This window comes from Nyctibius grandis, chromosome 2 (genome assembly GCF_013368605.1).
Source record: "Nyctibius grandis isolate bNycGra1 chromosome 2, bNycGra1.pri, whole genome shotgun sequence".
Lineage (NCBI taxonomy): Eukaryota > Metazoa > Chordata > Aves > Nyctibiiformes > Nyctibiidae > Nyctibius > Nyctibius grandis.
Window position 1 is genome coordinate 97,162,579 of NC_090659.1, and position 12,953 is coordinate 97,175,531.

Here is a 12,953-nt window from a genome sequence, read left to right on the forward strand (position 1 = left end):
CTCTCAGCCGAAAGAGTGGTTTATCACTTCGGGAGGCGCAGACACTTTCTGGCGAGGAGCCCGTCTGGGAGGGCGGCAGGGAGGGAGGGCGGACAGCTGTCGCAGCCCCCGGTCCCGTCCCCCGGTGCGGGGGCTGCCAGGGCCCCCAGGCGGCGGGCAGGAGGGCGGCAGCCGCGCCGGCGGGCTGCGAGGAGCGGGGGGGAGGTAGCGGGGAACCGCCCGGACCCCCCCGTGCACCCCCAGCCGCCCCGGCAGGCAGCGGGGCCGTCGATGCGGGCGGCTGGACCCCGCCGGCAGCGACCCAGGCAGAAACACTCGCGGGGGCGCTTGCCGTGGCCACGTCCCCGCAGCTCGCCGTGCGAGCGGAGTGACTGCCTTCGCACCCCGCGGCCGAAGGGCGCTCACTCCCCGGCGGGGCAAGGGAGCTCCGGCACCGCCCGCGCAGACCAGGGCCGCGGGGGGCACCGCGGGCCGCCCGCTGCTTCTCACCCCCCTCCGCCGCCGCCGGAAAACAAAAACCACCCACAAACAGCACGGGGGGCACCGGCACCCTCCTGCCAAACCGGCCCCGCGGCGGGAGGCGGGCGGGCGGCGCGGCGCTGCCATTGGCGCGGCGCGGGCCGTCCCTCCCCGCCGGGAGGAGGAGGAGGAGGAGGAAGGCTGGAGGCGGGCCCGCGCGGGGCGGTCGCTCCAGTCGGTGCGCGCCGGGAGGCCGGGTCGTTGCTGGTGCCGCCGCGGAGGGCAGGGAGCGGGGAGCTGGGCAGGGGCAGGGCGGCGGGGCCGGAGCCGCGAGAGGAGTTGGCGGCCGCGCCGTCGGGGCCGCGCCGGTCCGCGCCCGGAGCCTGCATGGGGCGGCGGAGGCGCTGAGCCCAGCCGCCCCGCTGTTGCTGCCGCCGCCGTCGTGCTCCCGCCCCGGCCCCGCCATGGCCGAGGCACCGCAGCTGGTGGACATCGACCCCGACTTTGAGCCGCTGCCGCGGCCCCGCTCCTGCACCTGGCCCCTGCCGCGGCCGGAGTTCAACCCTCCCAGCTCAGCCACCTCCAGCCCGGCGCCGTCGTGCGGCGGGCAGCCCGATGGGGCGGCCGGGGCCGCGGCCGGTGCCGGTGCCGCCGCCTCGGGAGGGCTCAGCGCCGACTTCATCAGCAACCTCAGCCTGCTAGAGGAGAGTGAGGACTTCGCGCCGCTGCCCCCCGCCGCCGCCCCCCCGGAGGCGGCCGCCTGCCGCTGCGGGGACTTCCCGGCGCCCGAGGCCGGCTGCCGTCTCCACCCGCCGGGGCCGCCGCCGGTGCCACCGGTGCCGCCGGCTGTGGCCGGTCTGTCGCCGGGCCCCGTGGCCGGACAGCCCCGCAAGAGCAGCTCGTCGCGGCGCAACGCCTGGGGCAACCTGTCCTACGCGGACCTCATCACCAAGGCCATCGAGAGCTCCCCCGAGAAGCGGCTCACCCTCTCCCAGATCTACGAGTGGATGGTCAAGAGCGTTCCCTACTTCAAGGATAAGGGCGACAGCAACAGCTCGGCCGGCTGGAAGGTGAGGGGCGGGTGGTGTGGGACCCCCTCATCGGAGGGGGGTCCCGGGAGGCTCCGCCGCGGGACTGCGGGCGCCGTGCCGGGCGCTGCACACGCTGCCGCCCAGGCAGGGAGCCGAGGCGCTGGAAGCGCTGGGCACGCTGCCCTCCTCCGCGCTGCTCCCTGCCCGCCGCCGAGTTTGCAGAGCTCCGGCTCCACGCTTTTTTTTTTTTTTTTAATTCCCCTTAAAATTTTACTATTTTCACCCTTCCTGAGGGAAAAAAGCGTTTCTGCCCTCCCCCCGTGGGGCGCAGGAGGGGCCGGCCCCCCCCCCCCCCGGTTGTTCTCCGCCTTCCGCCCTCCCCCCGCCCTGTCCCGCCGAAAGCAAAAGTTCACGCCGTGTCACCGCGCCGTCCCCGGGCAAACCCGGCGGGAGCCTCACCGCCTCCGTCTCCCCCGGGGCGACCGGCCGGGGCCGGGGTTCAGCACCCGTGCCGTGGGGGTGGCCGTTGGGCGCTGCGGAGGCACCGCCGCGTCCCCTGGGGCTGCCCGGCCCCGGCGGGGGGCCGTGCCGGCAGCCTTCCCGGCGCGGCGGGGTTTGCCGTGGGGCGGCAGAGCGGGGGCAGAAGCAACAGGGATGGGGAAAGAGCGGAGGCAGGACAAGGGTTGCAAAAATACCGTGTGCTTAATGAGTAAGCCGCTGTATTTGTCTTGATGGCTTTGTTAAACTTGGGTTGCGGGAGCGTCTTTTTCCTGTTAAATAATGGGACAGAGTTTCCTCCTGCAGCACAATCTCTGTAGCCATAGCAGGCTGGTAGCTGTGACCTGTTGGCAGTGGGGATTTGTGCTCAGCCCTGCGCAGGCTGGAGCGGAGTGGCTGGTGCTGCTTAGAGCCAGGCCATAACGCCAGCTGCTGGAGCGGGGGGACCCAATCGCCAGGTCCCGGGGGAGCCCAGTGGGCACTGGCTGCCCTCCCAGGCAGGTGACCCTGAGCCTGGTTTTGCTCTGCGTGGGGCTACGTGGCCACACTGGCCCTCGCCCACCGTGGAGGTGGCTGTGCAGGACCCGTAGTACCCTCTAGCTCTTCATCCCTGTGCGTGGCGAATTCTTAATGCTACTGCGAACAAATCCTCCAAGGCCTCTGTCAAGAAAGTGTCAGCCACCTGTGCCCCTGCTCGCGGCAGAGGTAGAGCGCGTAGTTTTGTGACACTGTTGCGTGAGAGCATTGTCGGAATAAGCTTTAGCCATCTGCGTAAGGGCAGAGCATCCCCCGCCCTGCGGGGGATTAAATGATGGCAATAAATGCGTGAGGTGCACGCACTGAGCACAGTATCAGCATGTTCTCCTGTGTTCGTGACTTACTTTCAGTTAGGGCCAGCCAAACTCTTTGCTTCACTTTCTATTATCTGTATTATTTGCCTTTTTTAAAACAGAAAGGGTCAACTCAAATCCTGTATTTATGTATTTTTAATTGCATAGCTTGGAATGTTTGTTACATCAGATTTTTGTAAATTTATTTTTTTTAGAGGTAAGCAATGTCATGCTGAGGAAATGCAGATTAATCTTAAACTCATTTTTAGCTGAAGGCTTTTAAGGCTTTTAAAAGTAATTTGTTAGTTTCTATCGATGTGTTTGACTAAAAAATTTAAAGCATAATTATCCAAAGACATCTTTCATGAAAACCCTTAATAGGAGTGAAATGATTGATAGCTGCTAACTTTTAGATAAGGTAACTTGTCACTTGAAAATGCTGTGTTTTTTTTCCAGTGGTATTTCAGTCTCCTTGAAAAAAGCAAGATACATCAAGTGCCTTTTCAGAATGAGTAGAAGAGAACTAAAAACCAAACAAACCAAAATAAAATCAAAGCAAAGAACTCCCGAATTCAAGTGAGCAAGTAAGAATCTCTGCTAGCTGTGTAACTTATTAGATGCTTCCTATTTTATTGCTGCTCTTCCTGTGGTGCTTCAGCAAATAAGAAGTCTTGCGCACCTCACTCTGACAGATTGAGCTCTTCCTATGCCCACATACCTCCGCTATGACAGGGAGAGCCGTTACCGAGGTGTTTTTTGGCCATGGAACCCTCTGTTAGGGTGCAGTAGGTTAAATACATGTGTACTCTCCTACCACAATTAAATAGTTATTGTATTCTGCACTGGACACTTTGCCCTAATACCTTCCTTCGGCTGTGTCACTGCCAGGCTGCTCAGAAAGTTATACGCTTGCAGGTTTTGCCACTCGAGCCAGATAAGTGCAACATTTCTTAAACACATTTTCAAGTTTAGTTCCTGGCAGCCCCCGGGTGTCAGTGCTACGGCTAATCTGGCTGAGGCGTGCACCCCGTTTGCCTCGTTTATCACCATTTATCCATGGCTTAGCTTGAGTAAGGGTGATTTTTATTTTTCAGTTTGGGAGCTGTTGGTTTGCTTGTGCTCTGGGGGCCGGGGACCCCGCTGTAGGTGCGGGCGCAGGGCTGGGAGCGAAGCCTGAGCCAGCCGAGGGCCCCAGCAGAGGAGGAGCATCGCTCCAGCCATGAGCACAGACCAGCGACGGGCTTTTCTGCTGACAGAGGGAGTGCGGGTTCGCGGTAGAGCCTGGCACGACTTTGGGTCCGGAGTACATTGTGTGCGGGTGTTTCGCAGTCTGAGGAAGAGAGGGTGGGTTTTTTTCCCCCCCTCCCCTTAAATAAAGCTTCGAGACGCTTCATCTTCTTGGAGTTTGCATATTCGTAATTTCAACAAAACACCTTTCAAATTATACACAAAATCTATGAAATACACAAGAAATTAAAAAGAAAACGCACTTTCTGCACAGTGGCAAGGCTGTGTTTCTCACCCAGAAGATGCGAGCTCACTGCTCTAATGCTTGTGAATATGTACAGTCCTGATTTAATGTCTGATATTGAGCGCTCCTTTTTCACTTTCTGTTGCATAAAATAGTTCAATGGTGTCAACATTATCTGTTAGGAGCTCAAAGTAGCATTCAAGTTCTTCCGAATAAAAACATTCAAATAAAAATGGCTGTTAAAGTAAGAGTAGAAGCTAAAGGTAGTAACAAAATTATTAATAGTAGCTTATTCAAGTAGGTAAAATTGTTCTCAGTTGTACATACAAAGTAATTTATTCCAGATTTTCTTAGCACAAACTCTGCTTTTATAAACAACCCCCCACATTGAACTTTAGGGGAGCAAAGTCCGCATGACTCCCCCACTCAGTGGCTACCTTGAATGAAGCACTTGAGATGTGCTCTGCCAGACCTGCTCTATTACTGAACGTGAACGAGTGCGAGAGCCCTTATACAGGAAGGCAAAAAAAGCAGGCTGAAGCAAGAACAAGATCTGTTTCGGAGATAACAAAGAAATTGTTGTGAAAGTTGCATGGACGTATGAAACTTTTCTCCTAGTAGCAGTCATGTGAAATCAACGTTTTCCCTTACCTGTGCTAGTGGGAGACACGGGCCTTAAGACAGTCTATAGTCCTCAGAGAACTTCTCTGCTGCTGTAGTTAACTCTTCCTTTACTCAAATCTGATAGCTTTTTGGCTAATCATCACATATAAAATATGAAACATCTCTATGGGGTGCATATTTCATGATGTCTTTGCTTTATGGCAAGATCGGTGAGATTTATCATAAAGGAGCTACCACCGTTAAGCTTCCTTGAATAGTCTCATCCTTTTAGCCTGCTTTTGAAAATGGGCTGAAATCAAAACCTGTGATTTTTGTTAAACAGGAAACAGGATTTTGGTGGCAGTCATCTCGAGGTGGATGTGTTGTTTATTTTTCACAGTGGCAGGTGTTAAGGTTGCATGGGTATTTACACCTCCTCGACTTCTAGTCCCAAGGAAACTTGATCACCTAAATTTATTTGTTGCCATTGCCGAAGGAATGAGAATAGATGATATCTAAGTGCAGAAGGATGAATGAATGTAAACTTGAAAGCCTGAGGACAAAACAAGTGTGGGACGGTTGCTTTGGGTGGCCTTCCCAGAGGACTACTCTGTGACCATGACTCTCTTCTGTAGTAAATCGCTCTCCATGCAAAATAAATTCTGTGTTGTGGTGTATTTGATTCAAAAGCCACACGTGGTATGAAGTGTTCGAAAGACTAGAAAATCAAGAATAATCCTCACAGAAGTTGTTCAAACCTTTTGATTCTAGATCAGTGAACAATTTAAATCGCGGAAATTTATACGATTTATTTAAAGTGAAATGAGTACATCTTTGTGAGGTTTTTATCACACATTTGTTTTTCTCTGTGGAAATATCACAATTGAATATTGCCTTGAAGAATTGCTGCGTGTTCCCTCAATGCTGGTTACATACCTGTAGGCATTTACCTCTGTCCCTTTAGATGCTTCCCTAGGTGGTTTGTGGACCCCCCTAGCATCATGCATTATATTATACATACATACAGCACACACGCATGCATATGCATATATAAGTATTTATGCTTGGTTTTCTGTTTCTGGATTCTGCCAAGTTAAACGTGACTACAGTCATACCTTTTTACATGTGGCACTAGTAATGGCCTCGACAGCTGGAAGCTGTAGTTGCATCTACTCTGCGACGATGCCTGATCTCAGCAGAGGCACGCTTGGAGAAATGGCCTGACCAGTTCCAGCCTCTGCCCACCCCAGTGTGAGTTTTGCTGTTTAGTGGCTTGCATACCTGCTCACTGCCACTAAAAAGTCCTTTGTAGCAGCCCTCCTTGTCTGTCTGTGAGTCACCAGCTTGTGTTTTGCTTAGTAAGTGAGAAGCTTCAGGGATGAAAGTTCAGCTCAGTCTTTGCAGGTACAAGGTGCTCTCCTCGCCTGTGCCCGAATAACTCACGGCGAAACTGTATCACAATGCTGGCCCTTCACTGTTTGTTCCTTTTAAAACTATAATTCTATTTCTCCTTTTATGTTTGCCCTTTTGACCTCAGCCCTTCCTTGAAGGAAAAAAAGCCCATTCTGGCCTCAAACCTATATGTCGCTGCCCTGTTTTTGGGGCGGTGTGTGAGCATCCCTGGCCTCGTCCCAGTTGCAGCCAGGAGGGACCGAGCTGCCTCTCAGCATCCAGGATGCTCCAGATGCACCCGCTGCCAGCAGCTCGCACTGATGCAATGCGTCCTGGTGTTCATCGGTGGTTTTGAGCTTCCCAGCAGGACCTTGAGTTACGTGTTGGAAATACTCTTTGTTTTCTTCATTTTCTCTGCCCGTTTTCTATGTGCTGTGACGTCTGTTCAGTTAATTGTATGATTATAGGCGAGATTAAACACCAAACCAAAATGTCTTAGCGGCTTTGTGTACTGACATAATGAACTAAATTTTCCTGAAGTGCCTGACTTTAAAGAACTTCAATACAAAAACAAGGTAACTGCTCTCTTTACCACGGTGTTCCTTACGACCTGCTCAGCTGCTTCCTTAATATCAGCATTTTTGTATCACTTACAATGTTTCACAAGTTGCCAGTGAAGCTGGTGGTTTAGGGAACTGGGGCTTTTGCTGCCTGGGATGGAAAGGGGAAGCAGTGTGGGACAAGGGAATAAAGATATTTAGGTAAGGTATGTGAGGTTTTTTTTAATATAATGATCAACAATATAATAGGCAATATTTTTAGTGTTTTAGGTTTTTTATAAGACTCCAGAAATTATGTACTTTTGAGATGTCTGTTCAGACTTTTTTCAGTTTCCAAAGCATAATACTACCTAAATACGTGCTCCTCTGTTTACACAACTGGTGCGTATTTTGTAAAATGAGTGCTTGGCTTTTGGAACAAAAATGCTGATACATTTTGCAGCCACAGATTTGTGAAATATGTAGGGCTGTGGCTACTGAGATTCAGCCTTCAGCCTCTTCTGTTTTGGGAGAAAGTTCGTATATGAAACAAGGATTTCTAATGGAAATGATTTTATAACCTTGAGCAATGAATACTGAAGTAAGACATAGTGAAGATACTTGGTAAACAGTTTATTGTTTTCCTCTTTCAGAAATATGTAAAAGATTGATATATTTACTTTATTGTCAACTCCTATGAAGAAGGAACTTCAAATTCACTGGTGCTGGCTGCAGCTAATCATAGTTAAGCATATGGTAGTGCATACTAATATTTTAATGAATTTTGTAGCCTTTTGTTTGTACATCTGTTTGACAAAATGGGTTTTAAATACTGGGGAAACACTGCTTTTCGTGGTGATAGGCTGCACTTCAGAAATACAGTGTGTTGGGAAGAGTCACACAGCGTCTCTGCTGCTCCATAGAGAGCTTCAGCATGAATTACATTGATCTCCGAGGACCAGGTCTATTCACATTTAAGTATTGTTTCTTAGTGAATGTTATTCACGTGTGTTCATCAAACAAAGGTGCTTCATTCCTGTACTGTAGTTTGTGATACGCGGACGTCTTAAGTTAGCAGTGCAGCATCTGTGTCATGAAGTTTCTTGGTAGGTCTCCATTTCTAATGGAGGAGGTGGAGGAATAAAAAGAATGAAGTCAGCTGCTTTTCCTGGATTGGTGATTATCTGCTAAGAACTTCGTTAGGCCTCGTACTTGTGCTAGATTTCAATAGTGGATACTGTTCTTTACCAGATCACTTAAAATCATACCTAAAGAGGCAAATGTATTTAGTTTTGAAGCACTTCTGCAGTAAATGCTTAAGGTTTAGGAGTGCTTTGCTTTGTGATACAGGGGACTAGAAGTGGCTAGGTTTAAAAATGTAGTCACTGAAAATCTCCTGGGACTCTGACAGCTGCTGCATCAGAGATTAGAAATTTGCCGAAGGAGTGAGGGACAGCACTCCATTTGCTTAGACAGCTTACTGTTGTTACAGGCATCTTGCGTCACTGCACAGTATCGATGTCATAGTTCTGTTTAAAAATATGTCTTATTCTAGAGTTAATTAAACTTAAAGGTACAACTCTTCTCTTGTTCTAGCCTTAGAAACTTCATTTTTGGGAATGCTGGGAATCCATGCAGCTGGAAGTGCATTCAGTCCTGTTGCCGCTTCAAGCCAGCGTGCCAGGGATGGCTGTGATGGCATTTCTAAGCAGCCCGTGTCTCCCCGAGTGCTTTGCTGGTGTGTTAACTGCAGCCCAGGCTCACGTCGGTGTGAGCATGTGGGGCTCCTTTTTTGTTTTGTCAAGGCAGTTTTTGTTGCCTGGGTCTAAGGGGTGTAATTTCTGGAGCCTAGCACTTGCATACCTGAGAGAATGTATGGGACATGGTCTCTAAAATCGTACATATTCAGATTTAAATTTGGATTGATTGCGAAAAAAGTGCTTGCAAGCAGAGGTGCCCTTAACCCATAGTATTAGCCGACTAAATTATATCTCCTAACTGTGCTTTGTAATATGTAGAGCTCTTATTTCATTAGCATCTTCATATCTTCATTTTTTTTTTTTTATATCTATCATTCAGAGGACACTTCATGCCAGGTCTCCATGTTTTTCTTGCACCAGATCTGAAAGGATGAAGTGGGCTGCTCTCTGTCTCCCTCTAAAAATGTTAGACACCCCACCTTTAATTTAGTTAGTACCAGAATGAAATTTTCATCATGTGCAGAAATCAGGAAATTAAAAACTTTTTTTAAATGAAATGAGTGATGTGCATACATGAAGGAGTTACACATGTAAGCAGCCGTTGTGGTCTTCGTCGAAACTGTAGTTTTGGGGAAAGTGGAAGGTTTTCATAAAGAGAGGAGATGCAGAGGGCAGCTGCTTGCTGGTGAGGCTGACCCACAGCTCTGCAGCTGGGTACCTGAGCAGCCGGGGCACCGCTCTCTTGCTCCGCTGTTGATGTTGCAGAGGAGGAGGGCAGCAAGTGAGCAAAAGTGCTGTATCTGGGGGGGCCCTACACCACTGCTCTTCACCTGGTCTTAAATCTCCTCAGTGGAGCTGGCTGTGCATAGATGGGCAGCAGCTGCTACGTGCAGGCTGTGTCCCTGGCTGCCCTGCTGCCCCTTCTCCTGGCAGATCCACTTTCTGGGAAATCCCTGTTCTTGCTGATGGTCTCTGCTTTAATGCTGCAGTGATATGTGCCTCCTGGCACAGGCAGAGCTTGTGACTGTTTTGTTTATATGCTGACCTATTTACATTTATATAATTTAGTTTGAGTTTTTATTTGTTTTCCCTTTTTTTTTCTTTTTTTTTTTTTTTTCTTTTTGGCAGTCACTGTGAGTGGGCGGCAGAGGGTCTTTGATTTTGCTGTTTTTGGGAAGGGGAACTCTTGAGCATTGGAATATGGACATTCATCTTGTGGGAGAAAATCAAAGTGCAAAGTGCGTGCTTTTTTTGCCTTCCTAAGGGCTATACACATAGTTCAGAATATGGACTCTAATTGTGCAAATACTGTTGGCAGTCTCACTTGCAATAAGAAGGTAGCAACTTCTTCAGTTTTCTTATGCTTAACTCCAGAAACTGTGACGTGGGTGGAGTTTCACTTACCCGTCACTGACTTTTCAAACTACGCAGTTAGATAAGACTGAAGCAACTTGCTCTAAATGTGGTGACTTGTTAGACCGCATTTATTGTGCAAATGAACTTACGTCCTGCAAGATCAGCAGAAATGCTTAATGTTTGTCTGGTTGGAAATTAATTAAGATTTGGCGACTGAAATTAAAGGAATGGATGATTTGTTGCCTGTTGTGTTATATGAAGCTGCCTTTCAGTTCCCACAGTGGGAATTAGCGCAATTGCAAATGTTTTTTGGCATGTGTGAGTTTCAAGTCCGAGTGGGTGCTAAGTTCTGGCATCTGTAGCCTTCTTAGATTTAGACAAAACTTGTTTCGCTTTGTCTGCTGCCCTTTAATATATGTTAAATGTATTTGAAGCTGCTAACAGGAGTAAGGATGCTAACAATACAAAAATACACTGTTGTGGTGGTGGTGGAGGCTGATTTGCTTGTAGCTTGTGTTTGCTTAAAACTGATTTGAGTTAATCTGCTAATTTGGATGTAATTGTTAGAATAAAAAAAAAAGTACCTATGCCATACATATCTCGGATATATATCCAGATTTAAATTTTGATTGCCAAAAGCATACTTGCAGACTGAGAGATCTTTAGTGTTTGCCAACTAAATTATATCTTATAGTGATGCTTTGCAATATATAGAAGCTCCTAATTAGATATTCAAAAAATGAAGATGCTGTTATTCAGAGACGCTTCATAGCGGGCCTCCGCAGTTCTCCCCTGTCAGGATGTGAAAGAATTATGTGCTCTGTGCTCCTGCTTGCTGTTAACGTGTTGATTTCTCTTTCCAAAAATATTCTCTTCAAATGTGAACCTTCAAATTAAATGTAATTGTTTGCAACCCCCACCACCCCTTCTCCCAGAAAATCTGGCTCTGAAGGCGTCCTGGTGGCATGCTGAGGGAAGAGGATTATTCCTGCTGTTGGCTCCCCTCTGGAAATGTGTAATTAGCAGGTGTAATTTGTAACTGTTTGCTTAGTCCCCCTCTCCTTTCCTTGCCCCTTCACCCCCTTCCCCTGCAGCACGGCCCTGTGAGGCTCCAGCATCAGAGCGCTGCGGGGCCGGGTCCGAGGGCTGCTCCCAGCTGCCCCTAAGAGCAGTCCCTCTCCGATGCGAGCGTGGGAAGGCATGAAGAGGTGGGAAGGTGTGAGCAGAAGGCTTTTCGGGAGAGCCTGGAGCCTGACTTCTGCCCCGGCGCTGGCAGGGAGCTGCTGTGCAGATTTCTCCGGGTGTTGGAGCCGTGACCCGGCAGCCGCTCCGTGCCGGAGCTGAGTCCACTGGCAAGGGGGCTGAAATGCTGCTGTCTGTGTGGCTGGTTTGTGGGTGCTTCTCTGTTTGCTGCTCAGGTGTGAAGGGGAGGTCAGGGAAAGGAATCCCGTTTCCTCTTAGCAGTTACAGGGAGACGTTTGCAGTGATTCACCATATAGGTTCCTCGCTACTGCAGACCGTTAAGGTACGTCCCTTGGCCTTCCCGGAGGACACCGTGCTGCTGCGTTTCTTCCTCAGTAACGCGGTTCAGCCTTCCAGAGGTTCAAGGCGAGGAAAGCAATGCTTGTGCTGAAGTGAAAGATTCACGATGGAAGTGTTGTTCCAAGATAAATATTTATTGATGAGATTCTTTAGTATTACTACTAATTTTTTTTTTTTTAAATGAGCTTTGTGGTGATGTTAAGGAAGGTTAAGTTGCCAGAGCCAGATCTGGTTCAGGTATTTGCAGTTGCTGTTTGCCTTTTGCCACTGCTACACTTGCCCTACTTCAGCCCTGCCTCTTTGAGCTGAGCTCTGCTCAGCTGCTGGATCTGCAGCTCAAACCAGAAGCTATTTGAAATTCAGGGTGAGGATACAGCCTCATGTGTGATCTGATCAAGTTGTGTTATATAATTCAAACATAAATAAAAACACACTACATATTTTTGTCTAGCTAGATATATGTAGATCTTGATTATTATCTAGAAATCTATAGTGAAGGAAGCAATACCAAAAAAAGGGGTAATTTTATTTTAGATGTGAAAACTCAGAGTGTGACTGCATGTTTAACTCAGAGCAGCTTCACTTTTTCGTAGCTGTTACGGTATCTTGGCCCTGCCATCCTTGGGATGGCATTAAGGCTGAGCTGGAAGGTACTTCTGCATTTTGAATGCAGGTGGCACAATGCTTGGAAACCTCAGAGAGGGATGGAGAGGGCTGAACCAGGAGCTTTCTCTTTCAGCTCAAGTTGGGGGATTATTTTTTTTTGCCTTATTTCCCATTTTTCCATGATGAATATACACAGCCTCCGAGTAAAACTATGGTGTCAAGTCTTTATGGCTGAGGGTTTGCCTTTGCTGCAAGAGCTGAGCGTCTCTCCTAACATTGTGTGAGTATATATTCTAGCTGGTGGACCCTAGACCAGTATTAATGCTGGTCTAGGGTCTGGTCCCTGGTGCCATTGGTGTGTTGCACCCTTACCCACAAATGTAGTAAATCCGGTAAATGCCTTCTTGAAATAAAAACAAGGACGGGAGTTTGAAGCAGTATTTTAAAACGCAGCCTGTTGCAATTGATTTTGGGAAAAAATCAAGAGGTGCTATCTTAATGCAGACTTTTCCATGCTTGTTAGGAAACTTGAGTCGCTCTTGAATAATCCAGTTTGTTCAGGCTATGAAAACCTGATACTGCACTCTTGCCTATTTCTTCTTTACAGTTCTGTGGCAATGACATAGTAATAAGTATTAAAAGGAGAAACCATAATCTTCTCTGCTTGCAGTCCAAGCCAACGCTAGTCATTCCCTGATGCTATGAAGTCATCCTTTGCTTTGAGGTTTCTAACTAAGACTTTGCCCCAAACATCTGCTCTGAGTGAGCGGTAGTGGCATTAGTGAGGGCCTGGCACCCTCCCACTGCTTCTGACCCCTCTTCAGACCATCCTTCTGTGGCCAAGGAGACCATTTCTGCAAAGTCCACCCCGTCCTTTGATAGTAATCCCTCCTTCCCCTTCTGGAGCTCTGGAACAAAAATGAAGA

At 48.9% G+C, this 12,953-nt stretch overlaps 1 protein-coding gene across 1 annotated transcript in view; it reads left to right on the forward strand.

Annotated features, from left to right (window-relative positions):
• Nucleotides 1-891: 891 nt before the first annotated feature.
• FOXO1 (forkhead box O1) overlaps nt 892-12,953 on the forward strand; it is a 67,208-nt gene continuing 55,146 nt past the window's right edge. Inside the window, exon 1 of the mRNA XM_068395448.1 lies at nt 892-1,529. Within this exon, the coding sequence (XP_068251549.1) occupies nt 924-1,529 (606 nt within the window). The 5' untranslated portion in view covers nt 892-923. The remainder of the gene's footprint in view (nt 1,530-12,953) is intronic.